At 34.8% G+C, this 23,226-nt stretch overlaps 3 protein-coding genes across 5 annotated transcripts; 2 read left to right on the forward strand and 1 right to left on the reverse strand.

Moving 5' to 3' along the window:
* Window positions 1-5,704: 5,704 nt before the first annotated feature.
* Window positions 5,705-9,380, reverse strand: LOC116007474 (probable mediator of RNA polymerase II transcription subunit 26b). The gene is made up of 9 exons (XM_031248149.1): window positions 8,435-9,380; window positions 8,011-8,079; window positions 7,816-7,898; window positions 7,314-7,366; window positions 7,080-7,219; window positions 6,944-6,971; window positions 6,507-6,841; window positions 6,333-6,420; window positions 5,705-6,207 (listed from the first exon to the last, which is right to left on the reverse strand). Exons 1-9 carry the CDS (start codon window positions 8,888-8,890, stop codon window positions 6,083-6,085), a joined length of 1,377 nt encoding a protein of 458 aa, XP_031104009.1. The 5' UTR covers window positions 8,891-9,380; the 3' UTR covers window positions 5,705-6,082.
* Window positions 9,381-12,294: 2,914 nt separating this feature from the next.
* Window positions 12,295-13,651, forward strand: LOC116007579. Its single transcript, XM_031248296.1, has 2 exons — window positions 12,295-12,548; window positions 13,043-13,651. Exon 2 carries the CDS (start codon window positions 13,067-13,069, stop codon window positions 13,511-13,513), a length of 447 nt encoding a protein of 148 aa, XP_031104156.1. The 5' UTR covers window positions 12,295-12,548; window positions 13,043-13,066; the 3' UTR covers window positions 13,514-13,651.
* Window positions 13,652-14,359: 708 nt separating this feature from the next.
* Window positions 14,360-19,885, forward strand: LOC116007688 (probable disease resistance protein At4g27220). Of its 3 annotated transcripts, none has more exons than XM_031248435.1 (4): window positions 14,360-15,160; window positions 15,664-18,633; window positions 18,714-19,190; window positions 19,301-19,885. In XM_031248435.1, the coding sequence occupies exons 2-3, from the start codon at window positions 15,709-15,711 to the stop codon at window positions 19,185-19,187; spliced, it is 3,399 nt and encodes a 1,132-aa protein (XP_031104295.1). In that variant the 5' UTR covers window positions 14,360-15,160; window positions 15,664-15,708; the 3' UTR covers window positions 19,188-19,190; window positions 19,301-19,885. The 3 variants fall into 3 exon arrangements, with proteins under 3 accessions (XP_031104295.1, XP_031104296.1, XP_031104294.1); XM_031248436.1 differs by having other exon boundaries at window positions 19,313-19,885; XM_031248434.1 differs by having other exon boundaries at window positions 14,361-15,160; window positions 19,331-19,885.
* Window positions 19,886-23,226: the final 3,341 nt, after the last annotated feature.

Consider the following 23,226-nt stretch of genomic DNA (forward strand, 5'->3'; position numbering starts at 1 on the left):
TATATATATATATATATATATATATATATATATATATATATATATATATATATATATATATATATATAACACATGACCTAGCTCCCATGATAACTAGCTAGTAGTAATGTAATTAAGGAGAAAATAAATGTAGCAGCAATATTGTAATTATGATGGTACATTTAGAAATGCTGATCTGTACACATCTGTGCACATATGAGTCGACTAGGGTTGGGGGATTCAACCTTTCGGGAGAAGATCTTGAATTCACTGTCAGTTATTCCACAAATGCAATATTAAGTGTTTCTAAATGTATCGTCATAATTATATAAATGTCTATCACATTTTTCTTTAACTTTTTACTCTGGATCATATTAGATGAATGAATGTAATTATATATATATATATATATATATATATATATATATATATATATATATATTCAGGACCAAATGAAAATCATTCCTTATATGAGAACCTGCGAACTGAACCAACATAAATGTACACAAGCGTTTACATAAATGCACATAAATTATTCTAAGGGTAGATTGTGTGCATTGTGTGCTGAAATATAAATTTGTGTGCATTTATGTACAAGTTTGTAAGTTCTCGCGAGAAGAGAAGTTCTCACTTAAACATCACCTTTTATATATATATATATATATATATATATATATATATATATATATATATATATATATATATATATATATATAGACATAGATGAAAGTTATGGATAGTTGATGATCATGTTTTGCAATCCATAAAAGTGGGATGGTCCCAAAAAACCATTATAATGCTCTGTAAAAAGATGACCATTTCCTTGTAAAAATCTTCCAGATATCACACTTTGACTATTTTGACAGCTTTTTTTGTTTGATCAACCACCGCCACCTTCATTTTGCAAACCATATATACACAAAATCCTTTCTTTTTTCTTTCAAAATCGACTTCGCTATATAATTTTATGAGTGTATATATTAGACAACTTTCTCAATAGAAAAGTGAAATTTAAATTTGGTCCAAATTTAACTATTTTTCTAAGATTCAGGGTGAACAATGACAATACTATCCAAAAGATAATTAAAAAGACTTAGAGAAATTCAAATCAAAAGTAATATTTATTTAGATTATTAATTTTAGAGTTTATACTAAATATTTAGACTATCAATTTTACAAAGTTGTAAACATTTATTTTATTATTAGTAACAATTATAATTAATCTCTTATAAATATTATCTTGCATTCATAATACTTTAAATTACCTATTTAAATAAACAAATTCAACATTCAATTATTGTATCCCCTAATTTATAGCATTCAAATGTTAATATAAGGTGATCTTATATATTACTGTGGTTCTCACTAAAGTAGTGCATATCTCTGTTCATTTTTATTCCATTTAAAAGCATTATTACATGCAACTAAGCTCTCTTGAATGGATCATCTTAAGCTGTTTACCAACTTCATTTGCAAAGTCAACTCTTTGTTAAATCACATCATCCACCTTAAAGTGTTGGCAAGAAATAATTAACTTGTAAAGAATATGTTTTACTTATATAGATTGCATATATCCTCATCCTCTTACCTAGATCAACTAGCTTATTAAGGGTAACCTTTTTGGCTTTTATAAGAATCAACACAATTGTCATTGCACTACAAATTATATATATATATATATATATATATATATATATATATATATAAAATTAGTTCAACGTAAAGTCGTGACGTAAGTTTTACTAAATTTAAACTCTATAGTATGTTAGAATTTTATTGGAAAAGTAGATTTCATAATACTCACCACAAGTATACAAGTCGTTATACACTAGTAATTTTAAATTTGTTGGTCTGGCGAGACTCTAACTCCTAAAATAATAAATGTATCCTTTTGACACCTCAGGTTGATCTAGTGGTCACAGAAGTAGTCATAAATTTCACAAAGAGAGAAGGGATGAGAGTTTAATTAATTTGAATCTTGTTAGGCCAAACTTTCAGCCCCAACTACTTATGGGTATTCTGGGTACCGAGATTTACCTGTCATGTAATACTTGTGAATTCATGTGGCATAGCCCACATGGGGTTGGCAGAATTCTACCTTTTCCACCAAGAAATATATCCTTTTAACTATCTCAACTAGAGTTCATTAATTAAGTGTTTGATCGATTTATAAACTACCAAAGTATTGAATGAGCATTTGGTTCTATCAAAAAAGATAGAATGCAACTCTAAAAACTTCTTATGGTGTGTTTCTTAATCGAAGAAACTCTCCATTTTTCTAGACAAATAGAAAACAAAATAAAGGAAAACGAGAAATGCGGTTACTTTTGTACATTTCTTTAATTTGAAAATGGAAAGTGAAGAACGAACAGTTAAATAAAAGAATGTTGAATAATTGAAGTAAACATAGTCAAAATGTATTTAAATTGTTTAAAATAAATAAACAAACCGACATATGGAAGAATGTATTGAAGAGTGCATGGCAGTAGCAACCAGCAAATATGAAATGAACAATAATGTAATAGATGATGAAGCGTGTCCGCTTGAGTATAGAATTCATCATTGGAGTAAAGAAAGAAGATTGGTATGAAATATTGGTCATCAAGCAACTAGCTATCCTTGCTAGGGTTTCCCATCTCTTTAATTTTCTTTTTTTTTATAAAATTATTTTCATAAACCCTTAAAAAAAATTCTCCCCATAGCTTTTTATGATTTCTCATGTTTTCTAATCCTCTTTTCTCCCATGCATTTGGTCAAACACTCAAATACTTATAGAGATAACAAGCCTAACATTATTGGAACATCAACTACCACTACACATCATATACACTTGTCTTACTAGTTATTATACAAGCAAACTATTTTCAATGCCCCAACCCCCTCCCCACCCCAACCCCACCACCTCCTATTAACCTACAATCATTTTAGGGCTTATTTGACTAGTCCACAAAGAAACCTCATAAGTACCAAATGTCCACTTTTCATGCTTGCACATGAGCAACATATTTATCAAATTCTGTTGTGTTTACTTTAATTTTCTAGTTTTTCATTTTTCTTATTTTTCAGAATAGAGAAATGTATAAACAAACGTATTGTCTATTTTCCTTTTTTTTTTCAGTTTTTCATTGCTAATGTAGATTAAAAAATGTATAGCCTACTTCTACGTTGATTTAGACATATGTGTTGGGATTCGAAACTAAATTTATTACTCAAAAATGATGTAAGTTACCATCGAACTACGCCTAGCCTAGAAGGCTAGAATCCCAATTATATAATACGGAGTAATATTTAATTTTAAAGATAATTAGCTTGCCTATCTTAAGTCATTCCCAATAGAAGTTTTTGGTGTGCGTGGTTTTTGAGGAAGAAAGGCTTATGTGGAGGAGAGATGATCGGAGAGGAGAGAGAAACTTTTGGGTCATTGCAGGAGGAGAGGTTTTTGGACTGAGTATGTGGGGCTCGCTTGGAGAAATGGCAGCATCTATTCGCGAGTTCAGCAGTTAGCACACCTTGCACGCCCGCAAGCTTCTGTTTTAAGTTTTTTTGTCAGACTTGCTTTTTTTCTTATATTTCTCTTCCATCACATCTTTTCTTTCCTAGTCATACTTGCAAAAACTTCTCAAAAACTATAACTATTGAGGATGTTCTTACTGTCATAGATTACTTGAAATTTATTATTGGGATTATTATTTTTATGGAGAATTTGACCCATTAACGGGCCAGCCTCAGGTTAGCCCATGATTGTTTGGGCCAATAGGTCATAGAATATGGGCTTTGAGTCAAATAGTGCTAGCGGTCCAATATTCAAACGAAGTACGTAGTACTCGACGGGTCGACCAGCTACTCTCATTTTGAACTCACCGGTCGCCGGCGTCCGATTCCGGGAGATCCACCGAAGAAGAAGAAGCGAAATTGAAGTTATCATTCGCCGATCGGTGAAGAATATGGATCCTGAGGCTGCGCGCACCTCTCGTGACTCCCTGGACTTGGCATTTCACATGTCAAACATCCTCGACACCGGCCTCGATCGCCAAACCCTCTCCATTCTCATTGCGCTCTGCGATATGGGTCTCAACCCCGAGGCGTTGGCCGCCGTCGTTAAGGAGCTCGCCAGAGAATCTTCCTCTTCCTCGCCGGCGGCGGCGGCTACTCGTTCCTGAATTTCACTTAGCCGGGTAAAATTTTTATTTTTGCTGTAATTTTTTCCCTTTTTGTTTAGTAATTCGCCGATTCTTCTGCTTGCCTGCTTTAAAATCATGTTTTTGGTTACTCGTGGATTACTTTCTGCTAGTCTTAAGCTTCTGACATGCGAATTGAGAATCTGAGATGATATTCCAATATGAACTTTGCTTGGCAAGAGTATATGGACTATCATTCAAAGTATGCAGAACTTGAAGTTGTATCATGAGAACAATCTCTTTTCTAGGGCTTGCTGGAAAATAGCACTGAACCAGGCCAGCCATGATAATTAACTCACCAGACCTGCAGCATTTGAAAAATTATTAATAACATGGTTTTGTAAAAACTGAAAACAGGGATGGCAATGGCAATTAGATATATTTTGTCTTTTTTGGATGACGAGAGAAACCGCCCGCTATGTGAGGTTGTGTAGGGGATAAATCCCGCCTTTTGTTACTCTAGCCAGAGGTCAATTGGCTGCTCCTGCTAGGTGTCAAACTTGTAACCATGCGATTACAAAGTCAAGAATCTGACCAACTTGGTTGGGTTGCCCCAAGATATAGATATAATTGGCCAATATGTATCCTTTCTCTTCATATTACTATTAGTTTTTATTCAACTTTCTTTGGGCAGAAAATTGCATATATATGATCCATGAAACTGTCCTCTATGTACATGTACATTATGTGAAATTGGCATTTCTCTCCATTGTGAAGAAGAAATTACAATTGCTATTATGGCATAGAGATCAAATACATTGATTTCAATATTGCCGGAGGGTAATACTTGGTTAAATGAACGAATATACGTGTTGACTCTAGTATATCTTTGCTTTACCATGGAGCTACAGAAGATTAGATTCAGTTTCAGAATTCATCTTTGCATGATAGTTTTTCTGTCCTACATGAATCTCACCCTCTTATATGTTTGCTTTGTTTGTTGGTGTTTACAGATGCAGACATAATGATGATCTCTTCAAAGGTTGTTTTGTTGATGATGAAATGCAGTGTGTGCACTATACAGGATTTATCTTTGGCATCTTGCTTTGAATATTTGTACTTATACCCTTTCTGACATAGTTTATATTAATGGTTTACATGGATCTTTTGCATTATTTGGCATTAAGTTTGAATGCACTTGAAGAGTGGGGTATCAAAATTTCATTGATGACTATTGGATTTGTAAAAATCTTAGATGGTCTCATCATTCAAAGCTTACCAAACATATAGAAATCTCCCCCCTCCCTTGTTCATTATTGATGTTTTGAACTCTTGGTTGAATTCCATCGACCCCAAGCAAGTCATGCCATTCAGACTCGCAGGTATTGCATGACAAGTAAATTTCAGTACTTTCAATTCTCAAAAGTAGCCAGGAGTGAAAGCTAGCCCTAGTAGGATTCGAGCTCTCGTCCCTTCGGGGAGTGAAAGCTCGCCCTAGTAGGATTCGAGCTCTCGTCCCTTCCCTCTAGGTGGAATTACTCAAAACACTTACACAAGTACTGGCATACATCTAACACAAATACATTCAAAAACACCAGACTGCAACATGTGAAACAAATTGTTGTCTATGATAGAACCATCAATTATTTTTCTGGGAAGAAATGCCCAGGTTTGTGTCTGCACTCCTAACGAAATGCGAAAACAATAGAGTTGCACCATAAAGATGCACTTATTCTGTACAAAACATCTGTGAGAGATAAAGGCAAATTTAGGCTACCATGTTCCCCCCTTAGTTTAGTAAAGAGTCTATACCTATATGGATCTATCTAAGATGATGACAATGTTTGCAAAACATGCCACTCCCAATTCTAGAGCGGGCTCTAAATATAAGTTCGATGAAATCAACAAGAAAGCATGTTGTCTGTAGTCTCTGCTAACGAGCTATCATTCTAATTCCACAACATTAAAGTCCAGCAATAGAGAACTCAATGACGTCCATTTGCCCGAAGCTTGTTGTGGTTGCCAGGCTTTGCATGCGCGTTTTTATTACCAAGACCCTGCTTGGGGATATCGTGCAACTCCATAACCTGTATAGTCCGCTGCTTCTTGGCTAGGGACGAGTTATAAGACACAACCAGATGATAATGAGAAATTCCATTAAGGCAGTTCTTTCAATCGACTGTAGATGATGATTAAAGACAAAAATTTTGAACTCGAATGAAAAAATTATGCAACCTTTTTCAACTTCTTGGTAGCGTTCCTGGAGTCTCCTCTTCGTCGCCTCCAATTTTTTAACTGAATCTTCGTCTGAACACCTCAATTTCTAATCAACAAAATCACAGAAGTTAGATAAACAATCACCTTTGATCATCTATCTAAATGTATGCCGACTCCACTTTAATTGCTCACGTTTTGCGGAGAACCAACTGATCTCTTCGGAAGTGTGGTTCCATCTGATCTCTGCTGGGACTTCGTTTCATAACTACTGGCCTTGTGATCCAAAGCGGGTTTTGCAGGTCTTCTTGGCCCAGAATCACTGGCAGAAGGCTTATTTGGCTTATCAACGGTTGTCTGTTTCTTCATCACAGCTTCGTCCTTCTTTGGATGCTTATTCTTTGGGTCCCGGGAAGAAGGGTTTGCCCTTTCCGAAAGTTGATCCTTCCTGACGGGAATACTTTGGTTCTCCACTGATGGCTTTCTACCATTTTCACGGTTCTTCTTGAATTCCCCACTAGTATGAGGATCTGAAACAAAATCCCCGATCAGAACAAAAAAGCACAATCATGTGGAATTCAAAATTGAGAACCGAATAGCAAAAAAACTATAATACAAGACAGTCAACTCACTTCCATCATCATCCATGCCATCAAAGAACTTCAAAGTTCACATGAAAATAACGGAAACAAACAAAAGGAAGTTAGTGCAGAAGCACGAAAGCATGAACAGATGTTTTGTCATAACTCGAAAGGTAATCAATCATACATGGGATAGCTCCATTCCAGTAGTAGCAGCAGTAGTAAAAAAAACTCCCTCGTCCATAGGGGGAGAAGGAAGTCCTTCCTCTTCCTCCTCCTCCACTTCAACAACCGATGATTTTCCAGAATCTGGAGTGCTTTCCGTGCCTAAAAACAGCAAATTAAAATATCACATCCTAGCTAGCAATATGTCTGAGCACAGCTATAACCAAAAAAGGTTGCAAACAGAGCATATCTATACTTGAAATAGCATTTGTAGCACTGAACCATTCATTTGCCATGAGCATCCATTCCCTGCAATCCATGAAAGTGGAGGTTTTCAATGAGCAGTAACTACATTAACTACATTTTTTCAAAGTAAAAATCTGATAGATATATGATTATTCAACAATTTACATGTTGGATGAAATTGAAAACTTAGGTTATAAATTCATCTTCATCATTAGCATTTTGCAAATACTAATATGAGATAAATACCGAGAAAACTAAAAATGCAGAATGGATAGATCAAGCAAAGTAGGCACAAACCATAAAAAGCCTAGCAATTTGTATTGAAACCATAGCACAAACAAAATTCTTTTGTCTCTACTATGGGATGAGACTAGTTAACATATATTGAAAACAAGAAGAGTAACTTAAAGTAGGAATCACTATCCAAACTAGACTGGGAATGATGTTCAGCAGTTGGCAATCATTTAAAAGGTACTATTGCATCCAAGAGTTTAGAGTTTCGAGTTTCATACCCAAGTAATGTCTGGACAAGTGGCCTAATCTGTTTTGATCCATGATTTCTGAGAGCTTTTACTGACTTCCCAATCCCTGTGGCCTGTGACAGAAGTAATTAAATTAAGTCCCGCTAATAAAGTAAGATAAGCAACAAAATCAAAGCAGAATTGCAAGGGAAACAAGTGGTAAATGTAACCAGCAAAAGATCAAACCTGCAGATTCTCCACAGACAAAGACATCAACTGAAGCCTCCTCAGTGAATCAAACAATATGGAATCAGACTGTAAGAAGAAAGCATCACTAATAAAAACCAGATGACATGAAAGAACTGATTATCAACCAAGTAAATAACACAAGCAGCAAATAAATAAGCATAACATTACAAAAATGTGTACAAGGTAACCAAGAACCACATAAGCAATCCAATTTGGTCAACACAATGAGATATCTATAGCTCTGATTAGTTTCCACTTGCTCTGCTATTAGGCAAGCACCAGGAGACTTCAACAACAAATTACTCCATCAAAAGGAATTCCAACAGGATTAAGCACATTAAGCAGAAAGATAACAACACACAAAATGTCAAGTCTAACAGATTCAACAGACAAGTGAATGAACATAAACATAAACATAAACCTCTTCTTCATAGTTATCAAGAATCTTCTTGATCCTCAACACCTCCTCAACAGTCTGAGACTCTTCCTCAATCTCATCAGTCAATGCCTCAGCATCTCCATAGCTGCAATTACTGACCTGGTTCAAATTCATCTCCTCCACATGATCATCTCCACCGCTCTTCGTCTTGCTCTCTTTGCTCCCATCCACCTCCAATTCCCCATTACACCCCACCCGCTTTCCCGGGGCATTCCCACCATCCCCAAACGGTAAAACCACTTCATCCTTGTTGCAGGCTAAGCACCTGGCCAGTTTACACGTGAACAGCATCTCAGCAATCCCACCTTTCCTCAATTTGAACTCATTGGGAAAATCCGCGGCTGCCACTATTATAGCATGCTCAATGATAAAGAATATATCGGAATTCGCACTCCTGAAATAGTCCCTCCATTGATCAAGAGTCTCACAGTCGGCCATGATCGGAGGACAAGCACCTCTCCTCCAAATCCCCAAAATAACCAAACCCTACCCAGATAAAAATCAAGAAACAAAAACCGGTCTTTAACAACACCCAGATATCCAAACTAGGTCTATTCGATTCTTACGTTTCCGGCGGTGAAACCTCTGGGTTCTGAATCAGGTTTGACCCTGAAACTAAAACCTCAAAATGGTTGGGAGAAAATTATCAGTTACGGTCTACAGATGATCGGATATAAATCCCTGGGGAGTGAAAAGAGCGTCAGTTCTGAATCTTGGATGAAGCCACAACAAATTCAGAGAAAATCCCAGTGAATTAAAAATTAAAATGCCCAGAGACAAATAATCTATGGATATATCTATCGCATTCCGGGCAAATTTGGATAAAATTTCAGTCAGAAATCAGAATTGGCTTTAGGAAGTGCGGGTGATGAGATACATATTCCCCCCGAAAATTTCAATCGAAATGGAAAGAATCGAAAGAAATATGCATATCATTATCTTTCATTTTCTCCTCTTTATTTCTATTTAAAATAATTAAATAAAGTACGTAATCTGTAATACGAATACGATAATAGCGTCAGAGTCGGAAAGATGCCTTTTTTGAATTTCTTTTTCTTCTCTTTTTTTTTTTTTCGTTTTTCAGGAATTATTTATTTTTTAAAAAATAATCAAATAAGTCCATAAACGTTACTTGAAAAATCAATTAGCTCCTTAAAATTTTAAAAATTACAATTATACAATTTAACATGTTATTGAGGCAATGAAGTTTAAAAATCGGTAAATGACATGCTATTACAGGTCATTAAGATTCCGACATCAATTTTATCCATCTTCGACGATAATTGGGCGGTCGCCGACAGTCAAACTGTCTCCGGTCGCCTTCTTTGATAGACGGCAACTATCGACAGTTTAACTGTTGCCGATTTGTGCATCGGATATGGAGAAAATTGATGTCGGGACCCTAATGACCAGTAATAACTTGTCATTTATCAATTTTTTAATTACATTACCTCGATATAACATGTTAAATGAGTGTAATTGTACTTTTTAAAAGTTTAGGGGACTATTTGACCTTTTAGGTAAAGTTTATAATATTTTGTTAAATGTTATGGCTTAAGTGCAATATTATGGATTCATGGATCATGTATAGTATCTGCTCAACAAACAACGTGAATTCTCTTATATTTACTAGAAATCCAAGAAATACTACTTGAAAGAATGCTCTGGGGGGAGCCAGCATTGTAATCATAACCGGCAAAAATTTATTAAAAAGAAAAAGGGAAAATTTAAATTATTTATAATTAATCAGTTTAAATAAAAAAAAGTCAATAGGCAACTTGATAGGAATAGAGTTTTTTCCCAAAATGGTCCCTCGACTATTGCTCATTCTCAATTTTGCATTTCGACTTTCAATTGCACCTAATGTGGTCCCTCGACTTTCAAAAACTCACCCAATTTGGTCATCCGTTACATATTCCGTCAAATCAGTGTTAAAATGGAGGGCATTTTCGTCCATTTACCTATTGTTAGCCTAATAACCATTGAGAAATAGTTGAGGGACCATTTTGAGAATAGCCAATGAACCATTTTGGGAAAAACTATTTTATTTATTTCATTTTTGGTTATTTTCATTTTTTAGACTCTATAAAATTTGAATTTCTATACATTTTTTTCTTATAAATATAAATAGTTAAAATCGTGCAATCCATCCTAAATTTTTTTAACTTTTTTACAAACTATTCCTATGCAGATTTACAATAACTTTCGTAAATTTTATAAATACTCATTTTTTAAGCACCGATTAAAATAATTCTTAGTCACATTCGTAGTACTAAATATATTACTTTGGATTTTTTTATAAATAAGATATAATATTATTAAACTCAAATAATTAAAAATAATGTGCCCACAGCACAAAAGATTTTATGATTGACTTAAAAAATTAACTATAAATTTTATTTTTGAATACAAATTGACAATTATTAAACATTATTTATAATAATTATTGTGTCTCGTGTAATATACTAAAATTATTAGGTAGGATTTTTATAATTAAGGTATAATTTAATTAAATCAAAATTATTAAAAATAATATGTCCACATTACAAAATAAATTATACTTGCCTTAATAATTAATAAAAAAAATAAGAAGAGGAAAACATATAAAAGATGTCATAAAATATCTTAAATAATGTAAATTAATATAAAATTTAATAATTACTTCGAAATCAAATACATAAAATATTGCAGGAAACATTGACGAGATTTTACTTTTCGGCTCACCTGAGAAGTTTACTAGAAAAATTTACCTTTCGGTCCAATATTTTCCCTACATTTTACACTCTTTGGGTGTCTACGCTTGAAAAAAATATTATTTTCAATGGTAAAAGTAATATTTAATGTGATACATAGTGATTGATTGTCTATGAACATAAAAAAAAAAAATGTATATGAGTATTTATGAAATTTACGGAACTTATTGTAAAACTTCATATGAATGGTTTGTATATTTAGAGTGGAAAAGTCTGTAAAGAAAGTTAAAAATTTTGAGGTTGGATTGCGCGATTTTAACTATTTATACTTGTAAGAAAAAAATGTATCGAAATTCTAATTGTATAGAGTCTAAACAATGAAAATAAACAAAAATGAAATAAATAAAATAGTTTTTCCCAAAATGGTCCCTTGACTATTCTCAAAATGGTCCCTCAACTATTTCTCAATGTTTATTAGGCTAACAATAGGTAAATGGACGAAAATACCATCCATTTTAACATTGATTTGACGGAATATGTAACGGAGGACCAAATTGGGTGAGTTTTTGAAAGTCGAGGGACCACATTAGGTGTAATTGAAAGTCAAAATACAAAATTGAGAATGAGCAATAGTGGAGGGACCATTTTGGGAAAAAACTCATAGGAATATTATTACATGAGTATGCAATTATCATTTTTCATGTTGAAGTTGATTTTAGTGCAAGCTTTCTTCACGGGGGCCATAAAGGTGGGTCCATATGATATTTGTTTTAGATTAATATATTACTCCGTATATATTATATGAACATATTAACCAAAAAAAAAAAAAATTTAAAAACTCTGGAACACTGCAATTTTGCTTGAAACTTCTCTAAAGGGAAATTGATTATGTTCTTTTATTTAGAGATTGTATAAATCTCATACCAATATAATAACATTGTAAATCATATAAGAAAGATAAATCACACTAGAAAAACTCTGTACAACGAACTCGATTAATAGAATATTGATAAAAATCGAATAGCTAGTAAGGTGAGGGGTCCAGTAACACCCACTGCCTATACATATATAGCGTTTGCTTCATCTTAACTATTTATCTTCTCCTGAATCACTTTGTCACAAGGGAAGAACAACTAACATTGATGGTGATCAAGACTTGTACTCAGAGCAAAGCATTATATTATATTCTTGTCCTCTTCTTAAATATGGCCATGATTGTAACACTGTCAAATACAAATTTCCCATTCTAATCTGCACCTCATTTCTTCAAAACTACTGCCAATATGCCCCTTTTTACTGCTCTTTAGCTTATTTCAGTCTTATCTTTCCTATTCCTTAATTATTGTCACATTTCTTGAGCTCACACTTCACAAGTGCTATCTGCTGGGTTGGAAGCTAAAAAGGTACCATATTTCTATATATCTTTTTTGCCTTACTGTGATGTATTTTAATTGCTTGCTATATGCTACCATATAACACAAAAAGAGAAGAATTATGAGCACTTGATCAAGTAAAAGGTGTTCTTTTAGTCCCAACATTAATGCCCTTACTTGATTTTATACTATATCATAATCAAGACTATATATATATTGATCGAAATTAATGCATGTAGCCTGAGTAAAAAAGGGATTTCATGAAACCCTAATCAAATCCGTCGAGCTATTGATTTAGTAACTACTAGATTTCAACTTCAACTTCTGGAAGCAGTCCATTAATCTTCTTGGTTTGAGTCAATCGACTATGTATGGACAACCTAGGCTGGATGGTTTATTTACTCCTTGTGGTACTTTAATTTGCCGACTAAGGTTGTCACAAGACATAATTAACCCAGTATGTACACACCTTCAGGTAGTAGCCATCTAATTTGGTTGAATTGTTGAATTGTTTTGATTTGTAGAGATCAGAAGAATTGGGAGCTAGGATGGAATTTGTATCTGCCCTACTGAAGCCAGTTCTTGAAAGAATAGTAAACCCAGTTTTGGAAGAGATTGGATACATGTTTGAGTACAAAAGCAACATTGAGAATTTCAGAAACAAAGTGCAGAAGATAAAGGTTATGAGAGATGGGGTGAAAGAAAGAATTGAGGAAGAGGAGAAAAACCTGCAGATTGTGGCACCCAGAGTGAAGGCATGGCTACATGAAACAGACAAAATCACTGCCAAGGAACAGACAATTTTGGCCAAGAAGTCCGATGTTGAAAAAGGTTGTTTCAAAGGTTTTTGCCCAAATCTTAAGCTGCGTTATTCTTTGAGTAAGAAAGCCAAGAAGGGTTCACAAGATGCTGTTGAACTCCTCGGGGAAGGTTACCAGTACTCCAATTTTTCCCGTTTAGGTCCTTTCCTGTCCCAACGCTCATTCGTCATTTAACTTGTGATTCAATCAATCAATTTACATACAAAATTAAGTCGTGTTATGTATTGTAAAGTGTACATTATGAGTGATTTTCGGGTGATTTAATATTTAATAGTTGTTTGGAATTAAAGATGAGGTACATCCGTACATGCATGGGCAGCAAAAAAATAAATAAAATATAATATAATATAATGTAATTCTATATATATGATTTATGATAGATATATTACATTACAATGTAAATGAGTCCAGAGCAAATCAACTCGGTAGAGCGGACCGACTAAATTAGGAGCCCAAGGCCGAGTCTTGAGCTTGACACCTCGGAGGTCTAATACATACACAAATAATATATTTTTAATATATTAAAAATATAAATTTTATCACACAAGTGTATGAACCATGATAAATGTAATAATGATTGGTACATAGCTTCAAGCAAAATAAAAAGGGGAAAGAAGAAGTAGATATGCAGAGAGGGTGGGGAAGACCTGGTCCACCAAATCGTTTTTCATTAATACTCTCCTACATTTATTTATATTTTACTCTACAAGCTACAAACATCATGATTCATTTTCTTCTTCTTTTCTTTTTCTTTTTTTTTTCTATGTCGGGTTGATCTTCTATATCATTTATACGTGCAAGAAATTTGATCGATCAATGTCTCCCATAATAAAATACATAGAAGTATCTATCTTATGTACATATATAAGATCATATCTCTTGAACATATAAATATACATGTGACAGAGAAACTTGAAATCATTTAAACTACTCAAAATTTATGGCTTACATGAATCTTATGATAAGTTCGTGAATTTAAGATATACTCTAACAAAAAATAGAGACTGGGTTCAAGCTAAGTATGAACCAGGAACAGAGATGGAAGCAGAAATTGAGGATTAGGTGCTAGCTAAGTATGAGCTACGGTACCATGGTGGAACCAATGGAGCCAGGAATCAGAACTAGGTGTAAGTTAGGTATGAGCTAAGAATCAAGGTGGAATCAGTGGAGTCAAAAATTAGGGACTAGGTGCGAGCTAGGGTTCCATGGTGGAATCAATGGAACCAGAAATCAGAAACTAGGAACATGTCAAAAAAAAAAAAAAAAACGAATCATGATGTTTGTAGGAGTAAAAAGATAAATGGAGGAGAGTATTAATGAAAAAAGATTTGGTGGACCAGGTCTTCCCCACTTCTCTCTGCATATATACTTCTTAGCTTCTTTCCCCTTTTTATTTTGCTTGAAACTTCCCTAAAGGAAAAGGGACTATATTCTTGCTCTGATACTACGGTGAACAGGCCCCATAACACCCAGAGCCCAGAGCAATCTTCTGCATTTTTTGAAGTAATTAAAGTGTTTGCTTGATCCTATTTGTCTCCTCTCAGAATCACTTTCTCATAGGGGGAGAACAATGCTGATGGAGTCTTCTTGTACTTGGAGAAAAGCATCATATTCTTCTCCTCTCTTATATATACCTAGCCATGATTGCAACACCTATATACTATCCGACACAAATTTCCCATTCTGCAGCTCATCACTTCAAGCCTTTACTGCCACTTCCATAGCTTATTTCAATCTCATCTTTTCTAGTTCTTGTCACATTTCATCAGTTTACAACTGCTGGGTAATCAATCTGGTCACTCTTGGTTGGAAGCTCAAAAGGTACCGCATTTCTATCTTTGCTTTATTTTTATGTATTTAAACTGTTTGATATATTGTGCCACCAGAGCAAAATGAGAAATAATTGTGTGCACTGAAGTAAAAGTTGCTCTTCTAGTTCCAAGATTAACTATCCTAGCAACAGCGCCTTGTGACCCAAGGAGATAAATCAATCTAGGTTGGTTATGGCTGACCTTCTCAAACTAAGAAGGCCAATAGGTCACTCCCATCGGAGTTAAACTTAGAACCTTGTAGTTACCAAGCAAACAGTCTGACCAACTTGGCTAGGTTGGACCGATTAATGCCCTCACTTGATTTGATGCTTTATTGTTAGCAAGTCTATTGAAAATGTGTGTGTGTGTGTGTGCTTTTGTAGAATTGAAGAGATTGTGCATTCCAAACTTTAGATTGAAAGGATTAGATGCATTTAGGATGAAGCTTTAAATCTAATTTGGATATATAACATGTTGGTCAAGTAGGTGTAATGGTTTCTTTTTATTTGTTAGGAGAGAAAAGAACTACTTTTGTAGAGACCAAACGGATTTGGGAGGATGGAATTTGTATCTCTCCTAGTGACACCGATTCTTGAAAGAATTGTAAAACCAGTTTTGGATGAGATTGGATATGTGTTTCAGTACAAAAGAAATATGGAGAGTTTCACAATGAAAGTGGAGCGGGTAAAGGATATGAGAGATGGGGTGAAAGAGAGAATTGAGGTGGAGGTGAGAAACCTGCAGTCTATTGCACCCAATGTTAAGGGATGGCTAGATGAGATAGAGAAAATTACTGCCAAGGAAGAGAGCATTTTGGAAAAGAAAGCTGAGGTTGAAAAAGGCTGTTTTAAGGGCTTGTGCCCAAATCTTAAGTTGCGTTATACATTGAGTAAGAAAGCCAAGAAGGGGACGCAGGTTGCGGTTGAACTCATAGTGGAAGGTTCCAAATACTCGAGTTTTTCCATTCCTGCACCTCCTTTGCAGGTTGAATTTATTGGGCATAGACAATACATAGAGTTCGAATCTAGAAAGTCTAATGAAGAGCAAATAGTTGAAGCACTCATGGATGGTGACATTAACTTGATTGGGATTTGTGGTATGGGGGGAGTAGGAAAGACAATGATGGCCAGAAAGGTAGGAAAAAGAATGATGGAAGAGATGAAGTTTGATGAGTTTGTAATGGTAGCTGCTAGTCTAACACCAGACCCTCAAAAAATTCAACAAGAAATTGCAGAAGGATTAGGCCTCCAATTAAAAGAAGAGAACCCAACACTTCGAGCGAATAAGCTTCAGAGGAGACTGGCTTTAAAAAAGATTCTCATAGTTCTAGATGATATTTGGGCAAGACTAGATTTGGAGGAACTAGGCATTGCTTTTGCACTTGCAAAAAAGTGTAAAGTCATACTAACTTCTCGACACCGAGACGCATGTGCTCAAATGGAGGCTCAGAAGATTGTGGTGATTGAAGTTTTACATCAAGATGAAGGTTGGAGTCTTTTCAAAGAAAGAGCTGGGAGTTGTGTGAGTGATCCCGAATTACATCCTATAGCAAGAGATGTTTCAAGGGAATGCAGTCATCTACCACTTGCGCTCACAACTGTTGGAAGGGCACTGAGAGACAAAAGTCAGCATTCTTGGGAGGATGCCCGTACGCAATTGAGAAGAGCTGCTCCAAATAATATTCCAGAAGTGTTGAAGGAAGTGTATCAACCGCTCGAGTTAAGTTACAAACTATTGGAAAGCAATGAGGCCAAGTCTCTCTTTCTACTTTGTTCTTTATTTCCAGAGGATTATTGTATTCCATTGGAATTCTTGATTTGGTACGGTTTCGGGCTAAGGGTATTTGAGAACATCACAAGTTTGGAAGAAGCGAGAACTAGGGTATATAGACTGGTTGAGATACTTGAGGATCGGTTCTTGTTAGATGATGCAGCTGAAGGCCGGAGAAAGTTTTCACTAGTTCAGTATGATAAATATGTCAAAATGCATCATGTTCTTCGAGATGTAGCTATATATATTGCCAACAAGGAAGACACTGTTCTTATCATGACTAATGATGTTGAGTTGCCCAAAGAAATTTCTTATGAGCATCTCGCTTGCATTTCAATTGTTTCAAATGCATTGGCTATGCTTCCAGAAACCTTGATATGCCCCAACCTTGATGTCTTAAGGTTAGAATGTGGCAATGAAAGATTGGAAATACCTAAGAAATTTTTTTATGGGATGCCAGGACTTGTAGTGCTGGATATGCCCGGCAGCTATTTTCATTCATTGCCTCCATCACTTGGGGTTTTGAAAAACCTTCGAGTATTGTATTTGGACAATCATCATGTTGAGGAAATTTCCATCATAGGCAAGCTTGTAAATCTTGAAATGCTCATTTGCTTCTGTCGTGCTAGAGTACTGCCTGTTGAAATAGGAAGACTGGTTAATCTGAGGGTCCTAAATTTGGGGGACACTTGCATCCAGATAGTTGCCCCGGGGATAATCGCTAGCCTAACCCGTCTGGAAGAAGTGTACATGATAAATAATAATTGCAGATGGGAAGGTGCTGGAGGACGTGAAGGGTCGAATGCAACTCTCCATGAGCTAGGAACCTTACCAAATTTAACAGCTTTGGAGATTCAGATACTTGAACCAAACCTTCTACACACAAACATATCCTTTCGCTCCTTTCCAAAGAAATACTTTGTATTTAGCTCTTCATATTACCTACGGGAAGGCCACTTGGAGAAAGCTATGTATCTGTCTCTTCCCCTCTTGGCTCCATTGGGCAATTGGGTTCGTGTCTTGCTAAGAACTGCCCAGGATCTTTACTTAGATGACATTGGATCAAAGATTGCAATAGATGAATTGGTTCCAAAGAACTTTTGTTTTGTGAAGAAACTTATACTTCAAAACTGTAGTAAAGTGGAATTCCTGGCAAACACAACTATGGTGCCACCGGAAAGTTCTGTTTTCCCAATCCTTGAGTCTCTCTGTCTCTTGAATCTCATCAACTTCAAGAAGATATGCAATGGTCCATTTCCAGCAGGTTCCATGGAGAGGCTTAGTCACCTCGAAGTCATTGCACTTCCCAAATTGATCACTTTATTGGAGGAACCAACTCAAAGAGTTATGCTTCGAAATCTCCAAGGCATTTTAATAGATGCATGCCCTCAATTACAGAATCTTTTTTCACTCCCAATGACTAGAGGTTTGGTAAAACTGAGAGATCTTGATATATACGATTGTGAAGCTATGCAAGAAGTCTTTTCAAATGAAAGAGAAAGTGGGATTGCTGCACAGAAGGTCACATTCCCCAAACTAAACAATTTGAGACTTCAAAAGTTACCAAACCTTACTAGTTTTTGCCAAGGTGTTGAAGATATTGAGTTCCCGCAATTAAGATACTTGGAGATTACAAACGCACCAAAGTTTAAGAGTTTCTGCCTTTCAGAGAGCTCAGATGATTTGGAAGGTCATTCTCTCTTTAACCAACAGGTATTCAGTAGTACTGTTATTTACTTCATTCTTTCATTTTTATCTCCGTCTAGCTAATGCCGTGTTATTTGTTTTTGCAGGTCAAATTTGATTGCCTAAAGAGAATCACACTAAAAGGACTGGATGGAGTGACAGATATAGGGGGCTGCTCCTTTATTGAACTCGAAAGTTTGAGGATAGAGTCGTGCAACAATCTGACAAGGTTGATTTCTCCCTCGGTTGATAAGGCCTTTGCCAATCTCAAGGAAATGGAAATTGGTGACTGCCTGAAAATGGAAGAAGTAATTTCAAATGAGAGACGAGACAGCAAAATGCTGCTTCCCAAGCTGGAGAAGTTGAAAATAGCGCACCTACCTGCGCTCCGGGTCTTTTGGCAAGTGGAGCGTGATTTAGAGTTTCCATTGTTAAAGGATTTGGAGATCGACGATTGTCCTAAAATGAAAGCCTTTACTCATGGATCACTCTACACTCCGAGCCTTAATCGGCTCATGATAAATCGGAAAATCATCAATAATCTGGACATCAATGTTGCCCTGCAACATTATGCACCCTGAAAGGTATCTAGCTTCTCCAATAACAAACATGATATCAATTCTTTTGCTTCATTGTTTCTCTTTTACCTCCCTTCCCTCAACTTTTTAACACTTCTCCATTCTTTTCATACTAGTACTAATTCCAGATACGATAATCGTGTTAGATAAACAAGGATGGAGCTAAACAGCTGTGGTTTTGATCATCTCCTGTACTCTCCTGGTTATGTTTGTAGCATGCCATATGCTCTCTCTCTCTCTCTCATTAATGATTTGTTTGTTCATAGAAGACAATAAATGTGTGCTCTACGATGAGAACAATGGTTGAACTTGTACTGAGGCAATGTTGGTTTTGGAATTAGTACAGGAAAGTATGAGTTCTACTATGCAGACTCCCAAATTTTACTCCCTCAATCAAACTCTCTTATACAGCAAGTATGGATAGGGCGTCCTGTGGGTCCCATGAAAATTTGTCTGCATCAAAGATTTGAGAATATGAAGTAAAAGTTGGTAGTACATATCGTATTTTTCAACAAGTATTGTCATGTACAGAATGAAAAATGTTTGTGATTTTCTCCTTTCCCCTTCACCCTTTGCTTTGTTGTTCATTATGGTCCCTTTGGGCTCTTTTTCCCACTTGATGGTGATGAATAATGTTTAAAACCAAGTGTGGAGTGCATTATTATGTTAAGTTATGGTGATGAATTTAATCACTTTGTATTGTTTTTAACATGTCTCAAGCAGTCGAGCATGTGGTTAAGTTAGGTCAATAACGAACATATATATAAAGATACGTCTAGTCTACCCAAAAAAAAAAAAAAAACGTCTAACCCACTCAACCCAACCTCGGGACTGTTAAAAACAAATATAAAATGGTTATTGTTCACTAACTGTTACATGCCTAAATGGTTAGGATTTAGGAATGAGTATCCAAGTGGAAACCCCATAAGAATTCCCTTGTAGCATTAAACAAGAAAGCACAACAACCATGGACTAAGTGAGACAGATACTAATTAAAGTAGTTGCTTGGTATATTTAGAAGTTATCCAGTTATCTTCCCCTCTCCTAACCAAACAATCCATTTGATTTCCCACATTAGAAACGCGAATATATTGGTTGGGATTTGTCCACGGAGGAGTGGTTCTTATATGAATCGCAATTGTATATTTATCCACACGGACTCATCACTCATGAGAAAGGGTGAACTCACCTGAATGGCCTAATCAGGTGAGAACCATGTCCCACGTGAGAATCTGTGGACAAATTCAAACCACGGATCTAATAGATCTAACAGTTTAAAATAAACAAAATTTTGTAATATTTATGAAAGAGACCCCGCAAATGACCCCACTTATTTTTTACTTGATTTCTCATCCATCATATCTTGCCTGGGGAGTAGTTCTTAATATGTATGTGTGTGTGTGTATTTTTGTTAGGTATGTAAAAATTGTCCCACTCCCTTCCACATGGGAGTTCATGCCGGGTGCCACTAGACCACAAAGTGAGGGTCTATATTATTTAGAATAAAATGATACGTTTCGTCTTTAAATTATAATGAAATAAGTCAAATAACATTGCTCATCCCTCAATTAGCCAATTATATCATTGTCACTTTGTGTCCCTCAATTCTCTGCGAGATCTTTTAAAGTAATTTTTTGGGATTATATTTTACAATTGAGGAATGAAAAATGTTATGGAGTATTTCACTATAATTTAAACATGAAAAATGTCAACTTTCTAATGTAATTAAAAGATAATTCGTGAAAAGAGATGATTGATAGTAAAAATAATAATGTATGAATTTGTAAAAGAATTTGTGATTTCCCTGTGAAAACATTTTCTTTTCTTATGTTTTGCATACGACTTTTGTTCATCATCACAAGTGCATAATCATCTTTTCCCTAACCCAATTTGCTAACGAAATGTTCTGAAATAGGTGATCGAGTTGATGAAACATAATTTTTATATCAGACGATCACAAAATCAATTTTTGTCAATAATCTTATGATCGAACCTGTTACGCACGATCACTTTAATGTGATGTACGGATAATTATACAAGAACAATGGGGAATGAGGTTTATTCAAATTTTGTATTGGGTTAAGTTATTCTCGTGATTTTAAAATTAAAAAAAAAAATAGCATAATTAGCATTACCTGAACGGCCGTACAAGCAGCAATGTTTATTATCAACAGTGGCAAATTTGTTCACTGCCTGCCCACATTTGTCATTTGTCAACATTACAACATAGTATGGGTTTCCCACTTTCCCATGTTTTTTCAAGATTAAGTGGTTAAACAGATAATAAAGCAACTTAACATCACAAATTTGTTTTCTTCTTTAAACATCCTTTTAACAAATGGCATCATCATTATTAACCCCAATTCAGAAGTACCTTTTCTCTTTTCTTTCCTTTTCAAACAGATTCGGTAAAAAATTTCTCGATATTCGATAATTATATTTAATAAAATCGCATTATTTTTTTGTCTATTAAAAAAAAAAAAAACCTCTCTCAATACATGTTCTTTAGTTACAAAATTCAAATATTAGATATTAATTAATTTGAAAATTTCTAAAATATTAAAAGGTACCATGCTATTGCTATATATAAATAAAAATAGGTAGGTTCATAAAATTTAATTTCTTTAGTTATTGTTGGGTTTTAGACTTAATGTTCTTAGAAATTAGTATTCGTTAATTCGACCATCAAGCTTTTGTTATAAGACTTAATGTTCTTATAAATAATATCACTGTTTTACATATTTGGACCATTTATCTTCTAGCTTCAATAAATGGCTTGATATTACTTTGTATTACCCGCCGTGCTCTTGCTTCATTACCTCATACTGAGCCTTTGACGTCAATTGTGTTGGGTTCATAATGACTTGACACATATATTTTGTTTGATTATAGTTGGGTAAAGTTACACAAACGAACGTTGCCTAATAAATCAGTTATTAATATTTTGATCTATCAACATATTATAACTCTAACATTTTAAGAAACGCTACCACTTTTTCTATTTATAATAGTAATAAATACGATATGATAATGTTCCGCATCATAAATTTTCCTAATTAATCCTATCTTTACAAAAATAAGGCATAGTTCAAGGGACAGGTGAAGATAGGTTTTATCTTAAAATGAACTAAGCATAGGATATAGACTAAACCTTAAAAAAAATCATAGCTAATTTAGGATGTAAAATGAAGAAAAAGACAATAAAGGCTTAATAATGGAAAATGTAGAAGTTGAAAGAATAAAGATAGTCCACATATCCTTTGTGGAACCCCCAACAAAACATAGTAGACATTGACTTGATGTCTTCATTTGTATTCCACCTTCAAACCACAACACCCACCCCACCCCCACCTTGATCACTCGCCCCCATTGAGAAGAAATGTGATAAAATTTTAAGAATAATTTTTTTTATTATGAGAAATTTACCATCATTATCTGAAGATGTAAATTGAATAAATTTCGCTCGTGTTACTTTAAAAATAATTTCAAGATATATGTGAGGTGCTACTTTTTTAATCATATTTTTATTTGTATGACTTAATTAATAATAGTTCATTTAAAGCATTCATAATTTAATCTGTTGTTTAATTAATTTATTGTCAATGAATAAGATTCATATACTCCAGTATTTAGTACTTATTTCTCTCGCGATGCAACTTATATTCATTAGGTGTACATGAATTGATTCTTTTGCACCTTAGAGCCCAGAGCTCTTAAAAATTTTATACCTTTAACTTGCCGTCACTATTACAATTCTATACCTTTTATTCATTGGGTGTACATAAATTGATTCTTTGACACCTAAAAGCCTAGAGCTCTTAAAAATTATATACCTCTAACTTGTTGTCACCGTTGCAAAAGTCGGCCTAAGTGCCTCCCGAGGCGAGGCGAATTACCCTCTAGGCGGCTGGCCTGCCGCCTAGGCGACCAACTTGACCGAGTTAGCTCGTCTAATTCGGCCAAGTTAACCGACTCAATCTTGCTAATTATATATATATATATATATATATATATATATATATATATATATATATATATATAT

Source organism: Ipomoea triloba, chromosome 15 (genome assembly GCF_003576645.1).
Source record: "Ipomoea triloba cultivar NCNSP0323 chromosome 15, ASM357664v1".
NCBI classification, from domain to species: Eukaryota; Viridiplantae; Streptophyta; class Magnoliopsida; order Solanales; family Convolvulaceae; genus Ipomoea; species Ipomoea triloba.

Excerpts from the sequence above, each read along its gene's own strand:
- LOC116007474 (XM_031248149.1), bottom strand. The coding sequence starts at position 8,890 with ATGGCCGACTGTGAGACTCTTGATCAATGGAGGGACTATTTCAGGAGT. Across the intron at positions 7,367-7,815 it reads CTTGTCCAGACATTACTTGG|GGAATGGATGCTCATGGCAA; the intron begins GTATGAAACTCG and ends CATGGATTGCAG. Across the intron at positions 6,208-6,332 it reads CTACCAAGAAGTTGAAAAAG|CCAAGAAGCAGCGGACTATA; the intron begins GTTGCATAATTT and ends ACTCGTCCCTAG.
- LOC116007579 (XM_031248296.1), top strand. The coding sequence starts at position 13,067 with ATGGAATTTGTATCTGCCCTACTGAAGCCAGTTCTTGAAAGAATAGTA.
- LOC116007688 (XM_031248435.1), top strand. The coding sequence starts at position 15,709 with ATGGAATTTGTATCTCTCCTAGTGACACCGATTCTTGAAAGAATTGTA. Across the intron at positions 18,634-18,713 it reads ATTCTCTCTTTAACCAACAG|GTCAAATTTGATTGCCTAAA; the intron begins GTATTCAGTAGT and ends TTGTTTTTGCAG.